Consider the following 26960-nt stretch of genomic DNA (forward strand, 5'->3'; position numbering starts at 1 on the left):
TAGAGGAACAGCCACAGAGATAAGTGTGAAAACAGACCTAGAGGCAGTGTGAAGAAAGACTGTGTGATTCTTTGCGGTTTGTTTGGGAGGCCCAAACCCAGAGGGGTGTTTCAGCCTGGGGCGAGCCTATCAGCTATTCAGAGAAGATGGGTTAAAGACATGCGGATCTCACTCTATTCAACGGCTGGGTGGACCCGTACACGCAACACTTTACACATTACAAACATGCACGTTCTGCCAGTACATGGGTCATTAGACACGGGGGAGCATTATACTAATAGCATCAACAGATAGACAGATTGTCTCCTACTTATTTTATTCAATGCATGTGGGATTACGTGTTGTACCATGTTTATTTTATTAGATATTGAATGTTACAACACTTTCTGTATTCCCCTTTGGTTAATGTTGCGTTTGGGAAGTAATCCGCAAATATGTCCATATAATAACCAGGCTTTATTTTCAAACCCATTCAAAATGTCCATTTACCTGATATCATCACTTTATATTTGTATTTTATATTTGTATGTCTAACATCTGATGAATATGAAAGTTATATCAGATGGCTTACGAACACACACACACACACACACACACACACACACACACACACACACACACACACACACACACAAAAGAAAATATTTGAAGAATGTTTCACTTGTTTTTGTCCATATAATGAAAGTCAATGGGGTCCAAAACAACATTGGACCCAACTGTATGTCATTCTGTGGACAAAAAACAGTGAGACATTTTTCACAATATCTACTTTTTTGATATGAAATGACATGAAAATGTATAGATTATGGCAGAGTGCTCATTTTCAAGTGAAACATCCCTTTAAGGAAAGCTTTGAAAAAGCCCCATATCCCTCTTAGGAGGTATGCTGTTGAATATGCTTGCAACTGCAATGTCGCTCTTTCTAATGTAGAGATCAAACAGCAATCAAAGCACACAGGAGACATTTATTTTATTTATATAGTTTCAAATAGCTCATCTTTATGTGGAAGCCAAGCAAGGCCCGAATCCTCTCACACAGTACAGTTCGCAGTTTAAGTCCAAATAAAGAATGGCAAAAATTATTCCCTCACGCTTTCCTTCCCTCCCCGCTGTTTGTGTGAAGTGCATTGGCAAATTCTCAGAGCGCGCCTGCTCTTTCGCGGGGAACGAAGGCCGTTTCCTTACACTTTTTGCCGCACCATTGTGTGCTTTATGGCTTGTGTCGGGGGTGAAATCACTGCGCAGCGATTGACCCTGGCTCTTCTGGTACTTGAATATGATGATGGCTGTTTCATGACTTGAATATCAACAGCATCTTATCTCCACATCTTGAAACTTCTTCAGTGATGACAGTGGTGACATATGTTTGAATATTATAAATGTAGCCTACTTGAAAAGGATAAAGACTTAATGGAGATTGAAAATTATTCATTCTTACCATCTTCTAGAGCATAGCCTGCACTTCTCAAGGTTGTAATACAGGACCTATTGACTTATTATATGCGCTTAAAATAAAAAGGATTTGTCATTAAATAGTTTCCCACCAAAATTATTCTTTATCCTTTTATGTTGTGCTTAAGTAAAAACTGTTTTCTATGTATCTCATTGCAGTTGAAAGCACATAAATTATGTACTTAATGTGATTGTGGTGGCTGTCCTTAAGTGCTCTGTCCATTCTTCTCAGTTTTGAGAGGTCCTTGAGGTGAAATTATTTCTCTTACTAACCAACAGGTTTTAAGAGGCACTCCTGGAAAGTCAAACATTGCAATTAACAACATAATTAAGTGTCAAAGCCATTATGGTGTTTTCTAGTTACAGAAACAAGGGCTGTATTGATCAGAAACAGACCCTGATTGATCTCTTGATCGATTGGCTTGCATAGGTATTTATCTGCCAGCATGTGTCAGTTCTTATTGGGGACAGGTGCAGTTACTATTGCCTTCAGTTAAAGCTATTAGACTACTGTGATGCCGTGGCAATGGGCTGTCAATCAGAGTCCCCCACCCCCATACACAACCAGCTTCTGTGCTTTTGTAAGGCATGTCAAATTAAGACACACTTCAGTAGTTACTGCTTCATCAGGGGTATCGACATTATGTAGTGCTATATGTTGTTGTTTTTTTACATCAGACCCAGACACCATGATCAAAAATTGCTTAATGACGTAAAGGTTGATATATATTCGTTTTATTTAGGTCGCTCTTTGGAGCTTAGAGGATTTTCAGTATGACCGACTGTGCTTTTATCTTTTATCTTTTATTTTTGGTGCAGGAGCCGGTGATGATCAAGTTCTTAGAGGAAGTTCCTCATCTTCTGGCGTCATATGCCCGGCCGGCCAACACATCCTGCTATACCACATGGAACTGTTTCTTAGAACACTTCCTCAGGGAAGGTAAGTTTGCAAAGTACCTTTAACCTGTCAGATCTTCCTTGAGACGCTTTCTCTTTTTCTTTATACACTCTTACATTCCAACACCTTTTTTGGTTAATTACATTCATCATTCGGGTATTTAAAGTGCACTTGTGAACACATTACTCATACTATTTATACTACAAAATGGCCATAGCATAGTGCAAATTGGTGACGCACCTTTAGTGTGAAGATCATTTTAATAATCTAAAGAACCTTTTTCCGCTATAAAGAACCTTTTGTGCCATGGAACGTTTCCACTGATGTGGTTCCATGAAGAACCTTTATTTTTAAGAGTGTATCCATCTCCTTCCTCAGGTGGAGTGATAGAAGCATTCCCTCCTTCGGATAGTGTGACATGTCTGACGGTGGATCTTCTGGTGGAGCCGGGTGGGGATGTGCACATGCTGTCCTGTGGAGATCAACTGCGTGGGCCCAGTGGGTTGGAAGTGGTGGGCTGCACTGTACCCCAGTCCTCCATCTGCCCTGACGTCCTGCACACTATCTGCAATAGTATAGGTCAGGCCTGTCAGCAGCGCTTCATCATGGGACACCTCTCCGTAGATCTAGTCACCTTTCTGGATCCCAGCAACCTGGAACAGCAGGTTAGAGAACCTTTAAAACACTTCTCAATATAAACCACTTTATATTTACACTACCGTTCAAAAATTTGGGCTCAGTAAGATTTAGAGTAATAATACTTTTATTCAGGAAGGATGTATTCATTTTTTTTTACATTACAAAAGAAAATGTATGCAAAAATGTACGTTACAAAACGTTTTTTGCTGTTTTAAAGATTGGTGATATTTATATACATTTCATTTTTTAAAATATTTTATACTTTACAGATATTAAGTATTATAGTCACATTAATGTACAATTGAGTATGAGTATAAGATTTAGGTTAAAGGACATTTCCATTCATAGTACAGTAGGCTTTTGAAACTATTATACAAATATTTAATATTTCCACATATCTCAGACACTTTTATCCAAAGCAGCTTGGGATACATTTTTATTAGTAGAGTTTTCTGGAATCAAACCCACAACCTTGGTATTGCTAGCGGCATGCTCTACCATTTGAGATACGGGAACAATGGAAGCACTCAGCTCTATCTATCTTACATCAAACAAGCTTGCTCAGAAACAAATTGACCCTTAAATGTCAGTGGTGTGTTTTACAGCTCTATGAAAACAGAACCTGCCATGTTAAGAAGCTGTTGAAAATGATATGGGATCTGACATGTGGCACTGTTCTGTCAGAGCCCGTAACACCGTTCTCACCTCAGAATATAGATAGTGTGAGGGTTCAATCTACTGGCCCGGGGCTCTTATTGAGATGTTATAAGATCACTCCTAGGTTCCCCTTAGGAGCTGTACAGATGAGACAATGAAGGGTGGCTAATGTGCCAAAAGGCTATCTAATAAACTGTCAGGTCTTATTGTGTCAATAAACTAATTCGCCTTTTAAGGCCTTGCCCCCTGACCTTAAAACACCCCAGCTATGTACTGGTGTCAGACAGGAGGTCAGGCTGAGGTTCTTGGTCACTGTCGAAGACAGATTGAACAATGTGGTGTTTTCTCTAGCACAATAAATAGAAATTTAACATTTTGGCTTGGTTATTTGCAAGATTCTCCCCTTCTTTTTTCAATATCTGCAAAAAATACAGCAGGACACTACATTGAATTGATTTTACGGACTATGTACTTTAAAAATGAATTTGTGCAGTTATCTAAAGAGCTTTTTATACCTGCATAAGCTAATGTAGTAAGGTTGTAAACAGTTCATTTAGATGTTAATTTAGACCTCATGAAGCTCATTTTTAAGGTTACCTAAATAAACATTTTTTACAATGCTGAGACACCCCTAACAGTAGGAGGCTAACTAGCATTCCTTGCGTTTCAGACTGTGCATGGTTTGCTTTGCATCTCTGCCAAATGACATGACAACTGAAAAATCTCTGTGGGGGAAAAGGGAGGGGATACATTAAAATAAATGTAAGTCTAATGTGGAAAAAATGAAATGGATTTGACCTCACTGACCTTACTGTGTTAGATATTGAGTTAGTCATTTTTCAAAACTTGTGTTTCTAAATCTAGGTCTGTTTATTAAGTCATGGGATGTTAATATCCCCTGTGGAAATTTTATACTTAGTGCAAATGATTAGTGAGCAAAGGAGTGATTATATAACTAGGCAACATGATGCATAATTAATTAGAGTACTGTGATTTTTGTCAATGATTCTTGCTGGCAGGCCTAAGATGGAAATGTGTCTTGTCACATTGTTCTTTTAGCGATCCAATTTCCACTGCCACTAGAGGGTGGCAGAACACGCTCACATTGAATTCACTATATCGATCACTATTTCAAAAAGATAACCAATTCTCAGTTGTTCTTATTGTTGAAGGGCCTGTCTGGAGATGGACAGACGTTTTGGTGTAAGCCAAATCATAGTGTTCTAATCACTTATGTATGTGTTTGAAATGTTTGAGCTCAGAAAAAAGGCTTATGACATTTACTTAACACAGTGAAAGCCTGGAGCCCCCTTTGAGTCAGTGGTTGATTTTTACAGCTTCTTATGCACATAATATTTATCACTCTGAAAGGGTTGGTCTAGTATGAAATGCTAAAGAACAGATATATTTTCAAATGAATGTCATATACTGCTGTTTTAATCATCGACTCAGTTGGCATGCTGTGATTTTAAAATAGATGATTGACTTTGGAAGGCAGAGAACAGCAGATTTTTTAGATAAATTACTCATGGAGGTGGAATATACTTTTCCACTGAAAATCTCACACTTGAATCTCATATACACTCCAGATAGAATGCCATTTAGTCCTGCAAATGAAAGTAATTCCTTCATTCTTCTGATTGAATAGCACCAGGATTCTCTATATTGTGAATTCACAGAGGCACGGGATGAATTTTATTCAGCGTGTCTTACTGAGAATAAACTGCACACACAATTAAAACCTGACAAAAGGAATTCAGGCGGATAAATCCAAACATCACTGTCCGATCTCTCCTGGCACAGAGGCAGACAGATCTGCCAGACTAGTGCTAACCTGTCTCTATTTAAACATCAATTTACATTTAAACCTGTTGCTAAAAGCAGTCTGTATTTTTTGTATGTGTGGGGGAGAGGTGGGTCGCATGTGTTTGCCCTTGCAGGCTTGCCTCACATTGTGTGCGGAGGGAGGCTCAGCTGCAAGATTGCAGTTTTTAATGAAAGTGAAGGGGCTATAGAAGACAGGTACAATCTGGGCGTATATATCAAGCGCCTTTGTTGAGGTTGACAATGAAGCAGGCTTGGCTGATTCTACAGACTGGCTAAATGGTCCCACCTATCCCACAAGCACAGGTATTAAGTATGACTACTGGATGGATTCAGCTCTATACTCTATACTGAGTCCTGAGTCCAGTTTTCAAAGGTCATTGCTTTACTTGATTCCTTTATAAGGGCTTATTTCGGACAGGGAGTTGTGCTTGGTTTTTAAAGAGCTTTAAAATTGAGACATTTTGAATTAACTACTTCCGCAAGCAAAAAATTAACTGTGACGTCATCATAACATTTCTTCTTATATACTGCAACACAAAGGAATATTTTTTTTCTGGACAAAATCAACAAATATTTCTTTCTTTTTAGTAGTTATTATATACTGAAATTAATTTGTGCTTGCAATTGAATTAAAGCCGGTGTAAGATGATGATTCAGGGCACTTTATATTTCTGCATGTGAACGTTGAGCACAATACTGTGATCAGAAAGTGATTTCAGCAGCCGGGCCACCATTTGCATTTGCTGGCAGCAGCGTTTAGGTTGACAAATAGGGACGACAGGAGAGTCAGCCAACTGCCACTTAGTTATTAACAACTCCTTCAGTGGTGATTTATTTGCCACTTTTTGAAGAGAGGGCATAGCTATTAGATTATTATCAGGGAAAATTAGCCCTGTTTAAGCATAAGGCCACGACTGGGCCTGACCCCTTAATATCCTTATAATGATGCCATTAACCATACAGATGTGAAGAGTCTCCAGTTGGGCTTTAGACACAGTATGTAACTCTCTCTCTCTCTCTCTCTCTCTCTCTCTCTCTCTCTCTCTCTCATACACACACACTGTTGAATCTGAGCTCAGTGTTTTCCCCCTGCAAATACAGATTCATTCTGTCTGTTTAGAATTTTTTGTCATTGTCTACTTGTTGTTTGAAAATAAGCGAATAGTTACGTTGATTTATGTGTATTGGATCTTTATGATGTGTTAGATCTCCTGACTTGTCTGTGTATGCTGGTTTGTACTGTATTTAGGTATGGGCTATTGATCTTGACCTGGGCTACAGTAACCAGCTGGCTATGACCCAGCTGATGCTCATGATGACGAGGGGGACGCTGGACTGCCGCACCAGTAAACTAGAGGTTTCTCCTATTGTCAAAGATGTGAAGTCTTCCGTACGCCATGCTGGAGTAAAGGTCAAAGCTGTAAGAATCTCTAATTTCAAGTATTCACTCTTTCTATTGGCATTAAGAAGATGTGATTGTTATATACTGGATTTGAAATATGGTATAAAAACATTTGTCAGGTATTCAAGACTTTATTTTGGAATAGTTTAGTAATAACCTCATAGAGATCAAAAATAAAAATTCTGTTATTTACTCACCCTTTTGTTGTTCTAAACCTACTCTACTATTCAAAAGTTCGGGGTCAGTACATTTTTTGAAAGAAGATTCTTATTCTCAAAGCTGCATTACTCCAAATCTTTAATATCACATGATACTTCAGAAATCATTCTAATATGCTGATTTCGTGCTCAAGAAACATAAATTTCTTATTTTTATGTACAGTTTTGCTGCTTAACATTTTTGTCTTCGATGAATAGAAAGTTCAAAAGAACAGCATTTATTTGAAATTATTACATTTTGTAAACGGTCATTACTGACACTTTTGATCGATTTAATGCATCATTGCTGAATAAAAGTATTAATTTCTTACCAATTTTTTTTTTTTTTTTTTTAATGGTGGTATATATGACTTTCTTTCTTCTGTGGAAGCACAAGTTTTAATGATGCTATTCTCATCCATACAATAAAAGTGGACAGAAACTATGGGCTGTCAAAAATGCATCATAAAAGCAGTGTATGCAACTTGTGTCTTTTATTCCAAATCTTCTTCAGCCGTATGATAGTGTGAGGAAAAGACTGAAATTGAAGACATTATTCACTGAAAGTTTTGTCTTGACAGCCGTGGTCACCATTCACTTTCGTTAGATGGAAAAGGGCAACTTGTACATCCCGCTATAAATAACAATCATTTTATTTTCACAGTAGAAAGAAAGTCCTATGGGCCATGAGGGTGAGTAAATGATGACAGAATTTTCATTTTTTCGGTGAACTATCACTTTAAAGGTTAATGCTCTGAACACTTTGGGATGCTTTTAGCTCTTTAAAGCACAAGAATGCCATTATCCAGAATGTGTTCCTTGAGACTGGACCAAAGAGCAATAAGAGTCCTCTGCTGGATATTATCCCGATAAATCACTGCATCCATAAAGATTGATCCAGCTAAGCTTTGTTGTTTTATTTTGGTTAAATACAACTAAACGCTGTAATTACGCTTCCGACCTGATTGGTGTTTAGAAGAAGCTGAATTCATTATCATTTTGATAGATGAGTCTAAATAATCAGCCCATAAATAATGCATACCATATTCATTATGCATGTGTATGCATGCCTGAGCACCTCATCAACCTGATGCCAGCCCCTAAACAATAGAGTTCCTTTATTAGCGGCAAACCGGAGTTTACGCTTGTTAATTTGCGACTTGTATTATTTTATCAAACATTCATTTAGTTTGCATGCCCTCATATCGCCCAACTCCCGCCTGCCTGTCTTAATGGCTCCGGCTTTGGCCATCATTTAGGCCTGGAATATTACAAACACAATTAAAACCCTGCAGGAAAAGCTTTTTATTGTTGTTTGAGGATAGTGTGCCTGACAGCTGAAAACAGAGTTCCATAAAAGGGAATTACTCATGCCCCGTACACGGTGCAAGGGCTTTACCCTCCGCTTCATATCTGTCACTGAGAATGTGCCTCATGCCCGCTACGAGTCCTGCGAGTCCTGCCACTCTTAACTAATCCGCTCCTGTGGCGTTCCTTTAGACACATCTTTTATCTGCCGTGTCTGTGAGCGTCGTTGGGTTTTATAGGAAACCTTTCTGTTTTCTGCAGCGGTATAACCTAATAACACCGGACTCGGTCTCCCCAGTGCCCTATTTGACTGTGAGACTAAAGCTCCTTTCTCCATGTGGGCTTTCGAAACTCTTCTATCTGTTTCTAGTGTGGCGGTTATTGCCGTACCCGAGAGGTCAATTTACCATTTAGATGCACTGGTCAAATTTTTAGCAACAGAATCACATGTGTGTAACTCTAACTCTCTGTGTGTATGTGCTCTTCTCAGCAAACCTCCGTGACCAGTCGCTTTGCAGTGATGTGCACCCGACTTCTCCACACCAATCTTTCTTTGGTATATTACAGCACATTTTTTCTGATGTGCAAAGCTCAGGGCATAGGCTATGATGTCAAGGTAAAACCTCTTCGATTCTTCAAAAAGTTCTTCGATTGCAGAGCAAGTGTTTTTATATACTTCTGCTAATGTTTCAGGCAAGGCAAGGCACTGTGTTCGCCCTCCATGACAGCAGAGATAGAAGGAGTCTTGGCATGCTGTGAGTTCCCACATGAAGCAGGCAGACGCATTACCCTTGTCTTTCTCCAGCTTTGATTTCCCTTCTTCTGTCCCCATTACCATTAGAGATATATCTAGACCTTGAGCACACTCCCAAGAGCAGATTAAACATTATGTAGTGAATACCTCAACCTGAAATGTGTCAGAGTGCAAAATACTGCCAAGTCGAATTAAAGGCATTCATCACATAAATCCTATACCTATCACATCCAAGCCCTGCTTTCCTTCCTCATTTCTCCCTAAAGAATAGCACACTCTTTAAGGCTGAGAGTTCTCATTAAGCTCCTTACAGCCCCACAGCCAAACAAGGTGATTGTTTTTTTGTTTTTCTCTGATGATGGTTCTGGGGGATCATTAGTAAGCTCGTTTGTTTCTGTGTGTCGTTAACAGAACAATCTCGGAGAATCTCCAGGGAGCGCTGCTGACCTTTGCTCGCAACCTGTCAGTCATTCATCAGGAAATATCAGCTCCAAATATGCAAGGAGCAAACAATTTTAAGGTATGCGGATGTATTTAAAAGTCCTTATGCTAATGGTATATTCACTGCTTCACTTTAGTCATCAAAAAACACCATATATGTTTCACGTTCAAGTCATGTCACGGAAATCACAAGGATTTTTGACAGTTTCACCATATTAAAAATAATGGTTTTAGAGACTTTACAAAGACAAAGAATGAACTGACAAACAAATAATTAACAAAAACATATCCACAACGCAGCAGTACATATCAGCTAGTAATAATAAACTTCATGCTTCACATTTTTCAAAGTTGTTCGATTTAATTTGGGTGTTTTTGGTTATTATTCAAGTCAGATTGAGGTATGACACAACAATTGTCAGCATAATACCTTTGGCAAATGATGAGTAGACTGGGCCATACAAGTGTAGTGAAAAACAGGTTAACAGTTTTCACAAAAATGTCACAATCTTGTCTTAAGTATGTTATTCTAAAAAATAAATATTGTTAATATTATAACTAAACTAAAGTTTATTATTAAACTATCATTATACCAAAGATTTTTTGTGGTAAAGAGAAGTGACCTTATTTAAGCAACTGAGCTTTTGGTCAATCTCAGATGAGAAATATGAGCACATTTATTTTTGAAGGAGCATGCCAATTGCCTGTCATATTAACATCTTATACAATACACAAGTTATTCATTTATTAAAGTCAAGGCTTTATCTCTGGCCACTATCTGCAGCTGAAGTCATACAAATGTAGAACACTGTGGACTTAAGTGAATTGGAGATTCTTGGAAACTTGCTGAATTACTGCATTCAACACAGTTACTTTAACTGGATAGAGGAATTCTCATTCACTGTTCAGTGGTTAGAGGTTAAGATCTGTAGTCAGACATACACTGAATGTCTGCTATTGTTTGCTTTTATAAGGACCTTATCAAGGACATCGAGGAGATCCTGGGCATGACCATACAAAACCAGACCACATCTCAAGAAGAAAAGGAGATTCCTGCAGTCGGGAGCGAACAGTTATCACCTCATAAACCTCACAGATCAACCCCAAATAAATCAACATAGTTACCCTATCATCAATAGCATTTGCACATTCAGTTATAATTGATGTCAACAAACTTCTATAGAACTTAGTTATAGCTATAATACATACATTAACATTTCGTCCATAACCTTTTTAGGTCACATTTTTATAGTGATCTAAAATATTGTGCAATTTTTTTGTTTTGTTAGTAAATATTAACAATGCGAACAGGATGTGCCATTCATGACATTTTCCTAGCTCATCATATAGGTTGAGACTACAACTGGGGAAAGTTTCTTAATTCGTTCCGCCCTGAATTATGTTCCAGGAACACAAAACATAACTATGCATTAAATCTTCTTTAAAATTATAATCACTCAAAAATAAGCAGTTTTTGCTAGTTTTTAAATAGGTAGCCTAAATGTACATCTATATTGTACATCTACTGTTAGAATGTATTGTATAACTAATGCTATATTACTGTATTGTATTTCATGTGTAGTTCCAATTATGAATGGAAGTATAAGTGCGCATGAGAATAAAGATCCATGATACTATTCATACTGCAGTATCTATGCCAGAGCAAATAGGAACAAAAAAAAGCGCTTGGTTGTTTCTTCCCGGAGAAGATATTTATCGTACCACTGAAGGTTATATTGAACGCAAATCTGCGAAAAACTAACACATTAATCGTAATTTCGTCCAGGTAATAATGTAAATGTTTGTCAGACGAGTTTTAAAGCCGCTCCGGTAAGTTTTGTAACCTTTACTGACAACCGAAACGGGACTAGGATTCAAGATCACAGAATGTTTAGGCGATAATTTTGTACTGACTAAAAGTCTGCTGTTAGTTGGGGTTTGATGCTCTTTATTTCTCGTAGCTTTGTAAACTGTCACGTTGCTTAAATTATTTTTCATGACGAAATAATGACGTGACGCACCAACAGAAGCGCTTGAAATATTAGACTTGAGGGTTTACTCAGAAATGACAGAAATTCTGCGGAGAATCCACAGCTGCTTTCTAAAAGTGGTGTTGTTCCCCAGCACCTTTGGGAATAAAGCGCTTCGTCCTGCCGCCTCTGAAGTATTAACATGTCACCTCACACAGCGCGCGCTCCCGCCCTGGACTTCGTTCTGCGTGCGCTACCGCGACGTCATCAACGACCAGTTCGGTCTGTCCAACTTCAACTGGCAGGTGCAGGGAGCGAACTACCACATCCTTAGAACTGGTGCTTTTCCTTTCATCAAATACCACTGCACCAAAGCTCCTCCTCAGAACCTGGAGTTTGAAAATAGTTTTTTTGCTGCATTGAAAGTCGTAAATCTTGGTAAGTTTTAATAGGCTACACGTTTTATCTGATATTTCTAAAATAATAATAATAATACTTTTAGGCATTTCTAATATGTTTTCCCTCTCTTTCTTTAAGGTATCCCATGCTTGGCATATGGCTTGGGTTCATGGATGGTAGTTGGTGTGACAGAGAAGGTTCAGACGTCTGCAGGACCTGTCACCGTTTACTTTGCATACAAGGAGGTGGACGGTGCTCAGTTCTAATGTCAGCGACACACTGAGTATTCAGAGTATTTGAAAATGACTTGAGTTTCACAGGCCAATATTTGTCATACAGTAATGTATGCATGTGCCCTGGAATGCACTTTTGCACAAAAAAAAATAAAATGATGCATTTTCAACTTTGGAGTTTTCTTTTCAGTATAACACACAATCTAAATGTCAGATTGATAACAAAAAAATGAATAAAAGCATAAAAAAAGTATTTCTCAATTAAAATTATTTAACAATAGCATTTTTATTAATAGTATTGCCTAAACTAGGCAAGATATTTCCCCATATTTTGGAGTAATAATTGAAGCTATTTAAATAACCAGTTGCATAAATAATAAAAGGGATTAAACCCCCCAAAATTTAGGGGCAAAATTCAGAACCACTGATTAAAAGTTTGACCAGATTATTCAAGAACATCTGTTCTTTCCAAGGTAAAATACTTAATTACATGTCTTTTATTATTATTTATCAAATTGGTTATTGTGTAAGTATGCAAGCTTATTTTGAAATTGGACATTTTTAAGAAGTCTTTTTTTTTTTATTGATTAAATGATTTGGTCAAACATGGGATGCAGATCATTATGCCACTATCAGGATTATTAGGCATTATTGTGATGCATCTCAATGTATTCTTTGAAGTTTACAAGCTATGCAACTCCTCGTTTTCCCACTTGTTTTCCTCCCTAAAGCTAATGCAGAATTTTAAATACCTTCAGCTCATTTATTTAAAGTCAAATTAGAGCCCACGCCCTGCCTGTCATATTGTCAATAGGAAGCAAGAGGGATTGTTTAGAGGACAGGTCTGATAAAATGGTTTTTAATTACAATAGAAGAAGTGTGGCCTTCGTTCAGAGCCCACCCTAACCCCCTCCCCCCGTCATTCTCGGATGCTTTGATTTCTGATAATGTGCTTTGCTGACTCCAGCTCTCTCCTGCAGGATCTTTCGTCACATTACCTCTGAGATCGGCTTTGACAAACTACCATATTGATCCTCTAGACTTCTCAAAGCTTTCTGCCGGGCACATTAATCAGAGTCCTCGATTTTCTGGCCTTGCCGCCTTCTCTCTTAGTAGCAGCAGCGACGTGATAATATCATGTATTACATGCAAATCAATAGACCTCTTGGCTCTTGTCTTGCAAATCTTAATTCCGAGTGATTTTGATTAGATTGAGCCATTGTGTGATGACTAACTCTTGTAAGAATAATGGCAGTTTCAAACCATCAGGGCTGTATTGAATTGCCAATAGCCCTTATTAAGAATTTCATCCAATTTAAACACAAATGACGTAAAAGGGTTTCTTTGACTGTGTTACATACCTGCCCCCTCATTCCCAGTGTAGATACAGGCAGACATATATTACATCATCATTGAGGGGGCTAATTGGCCTTAATGGAAATCATTTAGACACCCAGCGAAATCTGATCAGCACTATTAGCCTGAACGGCTGGCTCTTCCTTTTCATCTTTGAGTGTTGAACTGCTGCATGGGGAATGCTCAGGCAAGCATGTCTTAATTCCTCATTGACTCTTTGACCTTTACCCCGTCGCTGATACTGTAGCAGACCTGGAGGAGGAGTAGAGTGTCACCGCGTGGTGACAGGCCAGGCCTTTGTGGCTTTGACAGGCTGACGCGAGCCCTGTGAAACCCGAGCCGATGTCGCGGTGTTCGTGGCGTTCCTGTTTTTGGTCTGTTCCACGAGTGTGGTGCCAAGCCACAGGAGACGACATTAGTCTGAGCGGGTGCTTATCGCTTACACCTCACCTCGGTCAACGGTCTAGGATAACGGAGCAGCAAATTGGCTACTGTAAAGTAACGGAAAATTTAACGCTGCCATGTTAAGAGATCAGTGCCTTGTTTTAAGGGCCGTGCAATCAAGACTCGTGTTCGTAATTGGAGGTCTAAATTACCCTCTCTTGAATATAAGGTACTAATCAACAAAGGATTAAGCACTTGTATTAACAAGTTCAATTACATGCAAATAGGAGACCCAAGTTGAAATCTTTAAATACAAACACTATTTACATCTTAGGTAACTAATGAAAATGTGAAAGCGGGATATGATTGTGATATGAGGAGGGGAAATTAGAGTTACGTGGTGCATAATCTATTATTTAGCAAGAAAAATCACATTAATTTTTGGATGACATGGAGATGTATGTGTTTGGCAGAAACAATTATTGTATGAATAACCCCTGCAGCTAATTCTGTGAAGGTTATCATTGAGCTCCCAGACCAACTACAGGCTCCTGTGTCTCGCAGGGTTCTCCATCAGCAGGGGAATGTCAGCCGCATCACAGTTTGTGTCGTCTGTTTCCAGGTACGCCGTGATCTTCGTGTCAGCAGAGGTGCTGAGACAAATAGGTTTGGAATTGAACTTCTGTTGTCATAAGTCATTAAATGATGGTGACAAACCAAGGTAAGCAATTATAGCTCACTGAATCACATTCATGAGGACATCTTCAAGAATGTCAAAAATCTGCCAATGTATTAATTGCATTTGTGCCTCGTGATATTACAGTATTGGCTGCAGTCCAGAATTCTGATTAAATTCATCTTAGCGAGGAAAATTATTATTTTTTTATATAGAATAGGATCACTTTTAAGAGTGTAATGTAATTTCATCCCGAATGAAACCATCATGCGAATCTCTTGTAGATAAAAAGAATAATATTCATCTGTTTATTTATATTGAGCTCTTTTTGCATTATTTAAACTCACAATTACTTGCACATGTTCAATGCACAAATGCCTTTGTATCAAGTCTACAATATATAGTAGAAGACACTGAATGGTGGTAACAATTTTTGCTTTAATTACTCTAACTCAGATTGTTTTTTGTGCCATCTGTGTTAAACTTTCCCCACATTTGTCTGCAGTTGAAGTTGTCTTGAAATATTTAACTTATCTCTAAATTATGTACATTAATGTGAAGTACAAAGAGAGTTGTAACAGTAGGTCAAAGGGGTTGTAACACTATTTAAAGTTTAAAAAATGTAAAAAATATTATTTTAAAACCTTTTGTGTGTGTGTCCCCACAAAGATTGCAATATCCGAAATCCTTGTCCTTTTGGGGAAATTTGGTCCCCATGAAGAAAACAGCTTATAAATGATACTATTGTTATATTATGTACTATATTATAATTAAAACTGTATGCGTGTGTGTTTTACAGTAGGACATGGTTTTGAGTAAATGCTATATATCAAATTAAACCGGAATCGGATTCAGGTGGCATTTAATATGCATTAAACTGATCAAATTAGAATCAAGAAGTGAAATGTTGCATCTCAAAATAGTTTTTTTTTTTTTTTCATGTAACTCCTTTATATTTTATATTTGACTGAGCTCAGGATAAAGGTTGTCATTTATGATGGTTATTTCATCCACGTACTTTCCAAGTATTGTTGTTGTTACAACTGACCCTGCTGCAACCAATCCTGGTCTTCCCTATATAGCCTTTGATAGTTAGTAAGTATATTTTAATGGAGATTTCCCTTATTGCATCATGTTAGCATAGCATTATCAGACTGAAAAATGAAAATGGATTTAGTGCAATTGTTAAAGCCTTAGTGATTTCTGTGTATTATAATTGCTGACCTCACACCACTGAGGCTGGAATTACTTGATGCTTTTTTTCACATGCTATTGGGTGCTGAGAGTGGTTCTTATAGAGAGGGGAAAAAGCCATTAAAAATCTATTAAAGCAGATCTTTTTACCCAGAGGGGAAAGCCTTCTCATTACTAAGCAGATTGGAAGGGATGACAAGTGGCTGTATATTTCTTTTTTATTTTCCTTTCTTCTTCTTCTTCTTCTTCTTCTTCTTCTTTTTTTTTTTTGAAAGACCAGCTGAAAGGCAGCCAATCAGTATTGCTTCAGCTACAGGCTGCAGGTGTTTCCAGTGCTGTCAGTCATGCGAGGCACTGACCCTTTCAAGTCTGGATTCAGGCAAGTGATTCACGATTCGCGCGGAACAATTCCTCAAGGCCGTCTCTGAAGCGCTCTTTAGTTCGTGTTCAAATAAATGCAACATTAATTAATGCAGAAGTTCATTAAAAAGTTGTTCATCTGAAGTGCGGATGGAATGCGTGATAAAAACGTGCTTTATGTTAATGGCTCATCATCTGACTGACACATCCGTTTTAATGTATCCCGTCTGAATTCGTGTTTTCTGTTTTGATATTTTCGAACATTTAGCTTAATGCATTGTTTTTGGTTCTCCTTCCAGCTGATTACAACTTCGCTTTTGCTTCTCCCTTGGAGCTTGGAAGATGCCTCGCTCATATTTACTGTTTACAGTGTTGACATTAAGAATAATGGATACTAATGGTGTCTCCATGAATTATTGTGAGAGTTAAATGAACTCTCCATTTTATTATATATTATGCAGTATTTAAAGTTTTGGGTCATTAAAAACCAGACCCCCCCCCCCCCCCCCGCCCCAAGTTTGTCTTTTACCCCCTGCCAGTGTGCAGCGATGCCCTTGTTGCCACAGGCTACATCATATCTGTTCTTCAGAAAAGCATTATTACAATATTCTGAACTAATGCTTTGTTTTTGATTCTGCATTCAGATACTATTGTAGTTTTACTGGAGGAGTCTACGCTAGTCTAAGGAACTTGAGGTGCTACGACTTGTAGTATGAATCATGTAAAGCTTGTTTCTGTGATCCAGTCTAGCTTTCATTTTCTTGTAATGTTTTTGGCAACACTTTATTTTACAGTGTCCTTGTTACATGTACTTACCATAGTAATAACAGTAAATTACATGCAACCAACCCTCAACCAAATCCCAATCCCTAACCCTATAGTAAATACATGTAGTTAATTAATATTACTCAGTACTTGAATATCTAATTGCACTGTAACAACGACACCTTAAAATAAAGTGTAACCTTGTTTTTTTTTAATGTAGGCTATACTTATTTCCCACTGATCCACCTCTCGAATGTGTATCGCCAAAGTTCTGCTGTTCCAAGGGCACGATCTCTCCCCCTGGAGGTCAACGGCATCTACCAAAGGTCAAGGTTCAGTTTTATTCAGTCAGTCAGTCAGTCATATTTATTTATAGAGCACATTTAAAAACAACAGCTGTTGGACAAAGTGCTGTACAAAGTGTAAACGGGTATCCTAATGAGTAACATAAAACACACAAATAAACAATACACTACAATTTATACCACTATGCCCACTTATGACCATAAGCAACCGTAAATAAGTGGGTTTTAAGGAAAGATTTAAAATCAGTGCATGTTAGTGCAGTCTTTATGTAAGATGGCAGATTGTTCCAAAGCTGTGGAGTGGCCACTGAAAAGGCACAATCTCCTTTCAATTTTAAACGTGTCCTTGGAACAGTAGACTACTGGTTGTCCTAAGTTTTCTAAAAGCATTGTGGTGGGATGAAAGGAGATGCAATCACTTATAAGCAAACAATAGTGTTTTGAACTCAACACGATGTTTAACTGGAAGCCAATGGAGAGAGAACAATACTGGCAAAATATGTTCACATTCCTCTTAGAAATGCCTCTTAGAAGTGTCTGCCTTCTATACATCCATATGCATGCATTCTTATAGTTACAGCATGAGTTGTGAAATTCAGTGAAATAGCCATCCGCTTTAAATACACTTTTTCAGAGAGCAAGCAGCAAAAAGCAATCTTTTACAAAGGAAAAAACGTGGAGGAAAGAAAGTGAAATAAATCATTCCTGTTATCCACTTTGATACTCGTTCTCTTTTTTTTTTCCCCTCAGATGTGATGTTAGATCTCCAATCTTTCTGCAAATGAGCCCTGGCTCTCTGTAATGGCTTTCTGCTTCTCATGGGAAGTGCGAGTCGTACGTTCGACCCAAAAGCTGCTGATTGAAGAGGAAAATGTAATACAGGTGTAAAGCAGACTTGATGGGGGTCTTATGCAAGGGTTATGAATTTTAACCATTTTCATCTACACACTTGTATGTACATACATATCCAATTGGATATGAATGTGCTGGCTGGACTGTTTGCTGCTCCGCAGAGACCGAAGGGTTTCTGCTGGGCTGTCGCTAATTCCAGATGAGAGGATTGCTATTATGCTAAATTAATAGGAATTAAGGGGGATTGAGTTGGTTAAGCAAGCACTTGATTAAGCTTTGCACAGTTCAGCAACTTCATGAATGAAGTTGACACAGACTGTGACGATACAGGACAAAAGAGCTTGGACAAAGGTGATTGCTTGCTTTTTTTCTTTTTTTTTCTTCAATTTGGCCAATTAGACATTATACAATATTGCTTGTTTGTTTGTTTAATTAGTGATTTTTAATTATTGTTGTATTTTTAGATTATAATAATGATTATTATTTTATTTATGCCTTAAAAAATAGGATTTTTTTAAACTTTGTTTTAGGCTATTTCTGATCAAATTTAAAATGCTATGTACTTCTCACTTGAGAATGATTGGCTAAAAAAAAGAAAAGAAAAAATTTGTGGCCATTATTTTTCATAGATCCACCAAATGGAGCCATTTATTGATAATCCCAATATTAAAGACCTGAAAAACGAGTGGTATAGATTTAAATTAGTGTGCAAATGCCCTTTTGTGTATATGCAGCATGTGTGCCCTCAGTTTCAATGGAAATAATGCATCTGGCTTCACATCCCTCTAAAAAATGTGAAAGTTACAACCCCCCTGTACGTTTAAAGGGTTAGTTCGCCCAAAAATGAAAATTCTGTCACTAATTACTCACCCTCATGTCGTTCCAAACCTGTAAGACTTTCGTTCATCTTCTGAATACAAATGAAGACCTTTTTGATGAAATCTGAGAGCTTTATGTCCCTCCATTGGCAGCTACACAACTGACACCTTGATGCATCAAAAAGTTCATAATCCATGTGAATTCATCTGTCCGTCTGATGAATGTTTATATGTGAATACAAGCCTAAATTCAATCTTTTCGTGTCTCTTCAATCAAATGTGTCTCTTCAGAAAAGTTGGACTAAACCTCTTAATTCATGTGGATTAGTTTTTACAATCTCTTTATGAACTTTTTGAAGCGTCAAAGTGTCAGTTGCGTAGCTGCCAATGGAGGTTCAGAAAGCTCTCAGATTTCATCAAAAATATCTTCATTTGTGTTCTGAAGATGAACAAAAGTCTTGCGGGTTTGGAACGACATGAGTGCGAGTAATTAATGAAAGAATTTTCATTTTTGGTGAACTATCCCTTTAAATCAATGGTGTGGCTCACTAGTGTCAATGAGGACATTAACCAGGATGAAGGCTTGACCTGAAAAGCCAAGTGTACCTCTATCATGGTCCCTCTTCAGGGATAAATTGAGGGGTGGAGTCTCACGGCTGCTAATTTATTACCTATATGTAAATTTAATGATGTGATTGGAAGGGTGCAGACTTGAACCTTGAGGCAATGAGGTAGGCATTTATACAACATCCTTGTTTAGTTATTGTCCAACAAAGGGGGAATTCACTTAACACAACCTGCAGAGATTAGTGGGTAATTGTTGCCATAATCGATAAGTCACCAGAGCGTAAAATAAAAGGTGCACTTGTGTGAGGGAGGGGGTCTGAAATGGTGTGTTTTTGGTGTGTTATGGCAGATATAGATTGCATATGTTCATTTCATATTATTGCACTAGCCATGTGTCCCTTCATGCGAGCCTGCATTTTGAGTTGAAGCCTAAATTTGGCATATGTATAAGAAAGAGAGTCTGTGTATATGGTTGTGCATTGTGTGGGTTCAAACAGTGGGGCTAGGTCTGCTTGGATGAGCCTCATTGTTCCTGTGCGGCCTAGTGACAACGCTGGCGGGCAGATAGGGATGAAACCTGAGCAGGGTGACAGTGATAAATAGCCCTTTTAATAACAGCTGCCCCACTTGGCCAGCCACTCACAGCCTGTGTCCTCTGTGTATTTATTTCTGTTTATTTATGCATCTATAGCAAGAAGGAAATCACAACCGTAGGGCTCCAATATGTCTTTTTTTTGGGGGGGGGATTGGAGGGGAGGGGATCTGGTGATTTCACAGATTTGGATTTTTAGAGGGTGTTGTTTTTCAACCCAACCAAATCGTTCTTCTCTTCTCAGGTCTCCAATGACTTTGTGTTTCTGCATCAAGGCCCTTTGCAGATCCATGTTCTTGCATATTCAGCGTGAATATTGCTTGTGCTTTGCTTTGTATTTCTACAGAATGACCAGTAAATTAGTGATGTTTTCTTCATTTTAGATCCAATGGTAATTGATCATATTTTTATTTTTTATCCATCCATCCATCCATCCATCCATCCATCCATCCATCTGTTTATCTGTCTGTCTCTTGTTCTATCTATATTTCTGTGTGTCGTTCTGTGTGTCTGTCTGTCTGTCTCTCGCTATATTGCTCTATCTGTATCTATATCTATCTGTCATTCTGTCTATCTGTCATCCATCCATCCATCTGTCCTTACGTCTGTCTACCGTTCTATCTATCATTCTTATATCTATCTATTTTTCTGTCGTAATATTGCTATATCTATCTATCGATCTATCTATCTATCGATCGTCATTCTATTTGTCGTTCTATCTATTTATTTGTCGTTCTATCTATCTATCTGTCGTTCTATCTATCTATCTATCTATCTATCTATCTATCTATCTATCTATCTATCTATCTATCTATCTATCTATCTGTCATTCTCTATCTATCTATCTATCTATCTATCTGTCATTCTCTATCTATCTATCTATCTATCTGTCTGTCTGTCTATCTATCTATCTATCTGTCTGTCTGTCTGTCTGTCTGTCTGTCTGTCTGTCTGTCTGTCTGTCTGTCTATCTATCTATCTATCTATCTATCTATCTGTCTGTCTGTCTGTCTGTCTGTCTGTCTGTCTGTCTGTCTATCTATCTATCTATCTATCTGTCTGTCGTTCTATCTATCTATCTATCTATCTATCTATCTATCTATCTATCTATCTATCTATCTATCTATCTGTCGTTCTATCTATCTATCTATCTATCTATCTATCTATCTATCTATCTATCTATCTATCTGTCATTCTCTATCTATCTATCTATCTATCTATCTATCTATCTATCTATCTATCTATCTATCTGTCTATCTGTCGATCTATCTATCGATCTATCGATCTATCGATCTATCTATCTATCTATCTATCTATCTATCTATCTATCTATCTATCTATCTATCTGTCTGTCTGTCTGTCTGTCTGTCTGTCTGTCTGTCTGTCTGTCTGTCTGTCTGTCTGCCTATCTATCTATCTATCTATCTATCTATCTATCTATCTATCTATCTATCTATCTATCTATCTATCTATCTATCTATCTATTTTTCTGTGGTAACATCACTCTATCTATCTATCTTGTTCTATCTATGTTATCTTGACAACTTTTTAGTGGAAATGCCTCTCTGCTTTTACACCATTTATATCTCTAAAGCTCATAGTACATGCGTGTGGCCTGAAGAAGTTCTCGGTTGTATTTAAACACATGCTGCTTGCTTTTATGTTGATTTTAAACAAGCCATTAGACGGAGGGCAAGTTCTTTTGTCTGCCGAAATATGACCCGGGGCTTGAATGACTGACTAGCGAAAGTCACGGCAGTATATCAGAGATGTCAGAGCGGGTTCCTTTAGGGCACTGTCTCCCCTGCTCTCATTCAAACCAATTCTCCCACCTTAATTGGCTCAATTAGTTAAGTATCCATGTACATTAATATCTATGCATTTTTCATGATCCGTTTTAAAACCATGGCAGCATAGAACAGGGCAACTTTCGGCTATGATTTAGCATTTGGTGAAATGTCAATGTCAAAGCTGGTAACTGATTGGGATAATTAAGTAATTATAGGCAGATGTTGGAACAAATGCCAAAACAGGCTTTGCCCTGCAGAAACTTTTCTCTGCGCTGATTTTGACACCCCTGTTGTGTGGGGATATCCCAGAGGTACCTGTAAAATAGTTACAGTTTCACCCTTGTGATTATTCGGTTGGAGTCTTTGATATTGAACAAAAATGGTCTTTTATGTTATTGTTTGGAGAGGAAATGGGCTGTAAAGTGAGCGCGATCGGAATAGCAAATCACAGCACCTAATAGCCATGGCCAGCGAACCACAGCTCTGGCCTGGAGTTAACGCGGAAACACATAAACAGCTTTTTTCTTCACAAAATTTACGCCAGATGGATTTCTGATAAAGCTGATATGTTAGTAAACACTCTTAAAAATAAAGGTTCCAAAAGGGCGTTTGCAGCGTTGCCATAGAACAGGGGTGTCCAATCCTGCTCCTGGAGATCTACATTCCTGCAAAGTTCAGCTCCAACCCTGATCAAACACAACTGACCCAGCTAATGAAGATCTTCAGAAGCACTTGATAATTACAGACAGATGTGTTGGATCACGGTTGGATCTGGGTAGATCTCCAGGAACAGGATTTCCATTGAAGAATCTTTTTTGGTTCTCCAAAGAGCCTTTTCAGAGAAGAACAGCGATCCTTTTCTAAGGGTATATGTTTACCCGACAATAATGTACTTAAAACGGAAAAGTTTTTCCTTTGTGTCTTTCATGAACAGACGTCAAAACGATCCCCGTTCGCATGGATCCGCGAAAACGACTTAAAACGCTGTATTATGCTGCCAGGCCAGTAGTTGGCGATGTCACTTTGTAAAGAAACACGTAATACGCATGAGCAAGACGTCACCGTTTTCACAAATTCGCATTTTTGTAGTTTTCATGGAGACGATAATGGTATCATTTTCAAAAACGTGCGCTTTGAAACCCGTTTTCAAAGGTGTGTGTTTTTCCAGCCCCCAAAACATAATTTTTTTTTGCTGAAAACGGTGTCATGTAAACACCCCCTTAATATGAAGAACTTTTTAATAAACTAAATAACCTTTTGTGCGTTAGAATGTTTCCATGGATGTTAAAGATTCTTTACAGAACTATTAATGCAAAAAACTGTAGTAGTATCACCTGAAAATAAACAGATCAGTAAACAGTGTGCTGTGACTTCACATCAGGTGTATGGAGAGCCCTTGACTGCTTTTGACAGCTGTCATAATTGGAGTGTGGCTGGCAGGCATTGCAAAGTGTAGATCGATAAGCAGCAAATTTTCCATTAAAGAAAGATTATGTGAACATTGCTGTAAATAGCCAGGGGCGGCTCCATCACTGATAGACTTAAATTGGTCAACATTTTGAACGCCGGAGTGACGCGCTATACTAGTGTTGGGGAGTAACAAATAAAAGTAGCAATGATTTTTCATAGCAGCACATGGCTGTTTTAATGTCTGATTTAAAAGAATAATCAGACACGCCTAATCAGGTCCTCTTTCTCTCTCTTTGTAATGAAAGTTCAATTCATTCTACTGAATAGGTTTTTTTTTATGCTTCATGTAAATGATCTGATTACAAAATTATTGACTGATTCGTGTTCCTACTACAAATATGAGTTCAGTTTAAGTCTCTTTTTTTGGTGTTAAATATTTTAATCAAGTTTTAATTAATTTAAAAAATATATAATTTAATGATGGCCCCCTTGTGGAGAACCATTTTAGATGATTCATGTAAATTAACTGATGGAAAAAAATTAGTCCCTGCATGTTCTACCATGATTGTGATTCTCTTGTAGTATACATTTACCTTCAAGTTTGTTACTTAATTGGGGAAAAATATCTCTAAATGTATGAAATTATACATTTTATCCTTTTATTGGATGTATATAAAGCCCCTTTAATAACTCATATGTCATTAGCTTTATATTTCTAGCTTGCAGCGTAGTTAAACTGTTTCAAATTATGATTAGCTTGTTCCTCACAAGCTACAACTTCAAAGTAACTTCCTCAACACTGCTAGAATGGGTAATACTGTCTCTTTTAGATTAGTCCCTGCTCTATGTATTAGATCTGTGTAGCTATGTATAGTTGTGTGTATAGATTAATGTGCATTTATGTTTACCATGAACTACCTAGGGATAACCATAATGAGACCGTAGTTTCATCTGGCTAGCAGTCCAAAATGCCAGAGTGCTCATCATAAACACATCATTACACACAGATCTACAGGCCACCGAGGAGCACAAATCTACAGTTAATTGGTAGAGAACTGTGAGGGATGATTAAGAAATAAAGAACGCTGGGAGGAAAAAAAAAAGACACAAGAAGCAAAAATCAACACTGGCTGCAGGACAATCAATCAAATCTGTCAGCGCCTTTACCACACTGTGTAATTTATTGGAATTGTTCTTAGGAAATGGGTACACTCTGTAATGTGTAGCTAAGATCACTTTGTAACACCTCGCAGCAGTTGACATTGAAACCAATCTTGGGCTGTGTCCTTTGATCTGTGACTCTGCCCTTTGTTGTCGTCGCCTGTTTTATGCTTTTTTTTAAAAAAATGAGTAGGTGAAATATCCCGGGTGGCGGTAAACGTTTTTTAGGTAGCGGTCTCTCCCCAGCCAGTAGAAATTATGCACAAATTATGTATTAGCAAGAAGTGACATGGCGTCATGGGATTTGCCGTTATGATTGAGGTCAAATGCATTATTGTTTTAGACAGAAAAAATTCTGTATTGTGATTTGGGGTCAAATGCAACTTTGACAGCAGTTGATTAGGCTTGAGGGATACATTTCGGAATCTATCAATCCAGTCTTAGCTGACAGTGCGCTCACTAGATGATTATCATGATGGTGTATTGCTTAAGCACAGGTCAGGTGTGTGTGAGTGCTGCTGCAGTGTTTAAATACGAGTCAGACCCGTGTGGTGTGTAAAACGTCCCGCTTTAACTCACTCTCTCTCTCTCTCTCTCACACACACACACACAGGCTCTAGCAGACCTCTAAATCATGTTTCCTAATTCCCTGAGCCACATCTCAATCATTTTCCCTGCTAATTTGAGAGTCACCCTCATTTCTTTTTAAACGATTCATTTTCAGCACATTTGTACAGTAAATGGCCCCGATGTGTTCTACAATTTAGTCAATTACTGTTTCAGCCACTGGGGCTCCAGGGAGGCCGAGCACACATGGCCTGAAGGTACCATCTCAATAATTGTTTCAGGAAAGTTGGGAATGGATCGGTAACGCTGTGTTCTACTTATTGAAATGTCAATTGGAGCCAGGACTTCACACTTACCATTCTCTATTTATACATTTCTATGTTCCATTAAAAATTTATAGATCTCTTTTCCTCTTATGTGTCTGACCTGAAGCAAGGAGAGTGCAACAGATGTTTGGTTTGTGTTTTTCACATTTGCTTTTCAGTTTAAACCTTTTTGTACTCATATTGGAGGGAAAGGAATGTGCTTTTATATGGGTATCTTAGGCTAAGTGATCATAGTTAACATATTATGACATTGTTTTTCTATTGTTGGATTTTTCATTCGTAGGAATTGCGGTGTGGTGCTTCAGTTGAAGTGAAGTGCTTCAGTTCAAACAGTACTTGACTCTTTGACGGCTCTTCACAAGGTAATTCTTGATGATTCTTGATTCAATTTGCTTACATTTAGTTAATGCATTTGGTATCATTCACCAATGAACAACAATCTTCCACTGCATTTATTGATCTAAATAAATCCTGATTTGTAAGTATACTATTGCTCATTTATGTTTCATTTATACAACTTGAAATCGAATAGAATATGTAGAAATCAACACTAACCAAGATTAAATGCTGTAAAAGTATCGATTGCGCACATTTCATATGTATTTTATTTATATTATGATTTTTAAATAACAAACGTTATAGGTATTTGATGTTTTTTTCTGCTCTGCTCTTTCTATTTAGCAATTTTTCATTCATGTTATAACTCAGGGAGTACATGTAATTTTTCAAAGGGCCATAAAATTTGCAGAACTTCTCCTGAGGTCCTCTTTAATTACAAATTAATTAAACCAGAATCAATTAAAAAAATGAGATCCCCTTAAATGAGGTCTTAATGGGTGTTAATGAGGGGGAGAATGTGTAACTGGACCAAACAATGTGACCTGCAGACCCCAATTAACAAGCTATTTTTTTACCATTTATCTTCCGTTTGGACAAATGTCATTAAATTTAGATTTCATGATGGCAGCTTGCATCGCATGTTCCATTGGTGATCAACCTACTCTTGGCTATAAGGTTTGGTAACACTTTATTTTAAGGTGACAGTTACATGTTGCGCTTACTATAGTAATAACAGTAAATTTTGCATAATTATAATTTATAAGTAACTAACTCTAAACCTAACCCAACCGTAACTCTACATGTACATGTAGTTAATTAATATTACTCAGTACATATTTGAGGAAGTACAATGTAACTACACCTTAAAATAAAGTGTAACCTATAAGGTCTTATTGAAATTGATCAAGCGAGTATGCGATACTCCGATCTAATCACAGAAATTGCGTATTGAAGAAGCGCCTATATCAAATTACCCTTTTGTTTTCACCTTTTGCACTTTTAGGATGGTGACCTTAATCTAAAATGCATCGTCTTTTGTTCATTCTCTCTTAATGCTGGCCTATTAAACAAGCCTGTTTATTAGATGCTAAGGCTGGGGTGGCATTAAGCAGTCAGTCTATCAGTATGTATTAAGTTGTCACTATGAGGTGATGGAGGGGGACGCAGTGAGCCTGAGCCGGGCCAGTCTGCTGAGATGGACCCAGGCCTATTAACTCCTATTGACAGTGACACACATGTGGCCTCCTCAATGAGTGGTTCCTTATTGATTTTTCTCTTTAGCGCTTTTCACTTCCCCTTTCATGCTGCTGAGGGGAGATCT

The 26960-nt window shown here is 37.8% G+C and overlaps 2 protein-coding genes across 3 annotated transcripts in view; both read left to right on the forward strand.

Moving 5' to 3' along the window:
* The window catches only part of iqch (IQ motif containing H), a 28395-nt gene extending 17181 nt beyond the window's left edge, over positions 1–11214 (forward strand). The window contains 7 exon segments of the mRNA XM_081372399.1: positions 2272–2392; positions 2729–3015; positions 6723–6893; positions 8871–8996; positions 9074–9135; positions 9546–9654; positions 10550–11214. Of these exon segments, the coding sequence (XP_081228525.1) occupies positions 2272–2392; positions 2729–3015; positions 6723–6893; positions 8871–8996; positions 9074–9135; positions 9546–9654; positions 10550–10696 (1023 nt within the window). The 3' untranslated portion in view covers positions 10697–11214.
* A 63-nt stretch (positions 11215–11277) lies between these two features.
* Positions 11278–12345, forward strand: cUnh15orf61 (chromosome Un C15orf61 homolog). 2 transcript variants are annotated; one of them, XM_081372401.1, is made up of 3 exons: positions 11278–11405; positions 11700–11983; positions 12083–12345. In XM_081372401.1, exons 1-3 carry the CDS (start codon positions 11374–11376, stop codon positions 12208–12210), a joined length of 444 nt encoding a protein of 147 aa, XP_081228527.1. In that variant the 5' UTR covers positions 11278–11373; the 3' UTR covers positions 12211–12345. The 2 variants fall into 2 exon arrangements, with proteins under 2 accessions (XP_081228527.1, XP_081228526.1); XM_081372400.1 differs by having other exon boundaries at positions 11319–11983; positions 12083–12313.
* The last annotated feature ends 14615 nt before the right edge of the window (positions 12346–26960 follow it).

This window comes from Scardinius erythrophthalmus (assembly GCF_964197995.2).
Source record: "Scardinius erythrophthalmus genome assembly, chromosome: 8".
Lineage (NCBI taxonomy): Eukaryota > Metazoa > Chordata > Actinopteri > Cypriniformes > Leuciscidae > Scardinius > Scardinius erythrophthalmus.

What these genes read in the sequence shown, in the direction of transcription:
- cUnh15orf61 (XM_081372400.1), top strand. Translation starts at nt 11,641, where the DNA reads ATGACAGAAATTCTGCGGAGAATCCACAGCTGCTTTCTAAAAGTGGTG. An exon ending in ATTGAAAGTCGTAAATCTTG is followed by an intron (nt 11,984 to 12,082) that starts GTAAGTTTTAAT and finishes TCTTTCTTTAAG; the next exon opens with GTATCCCATGCTTGGCATAT.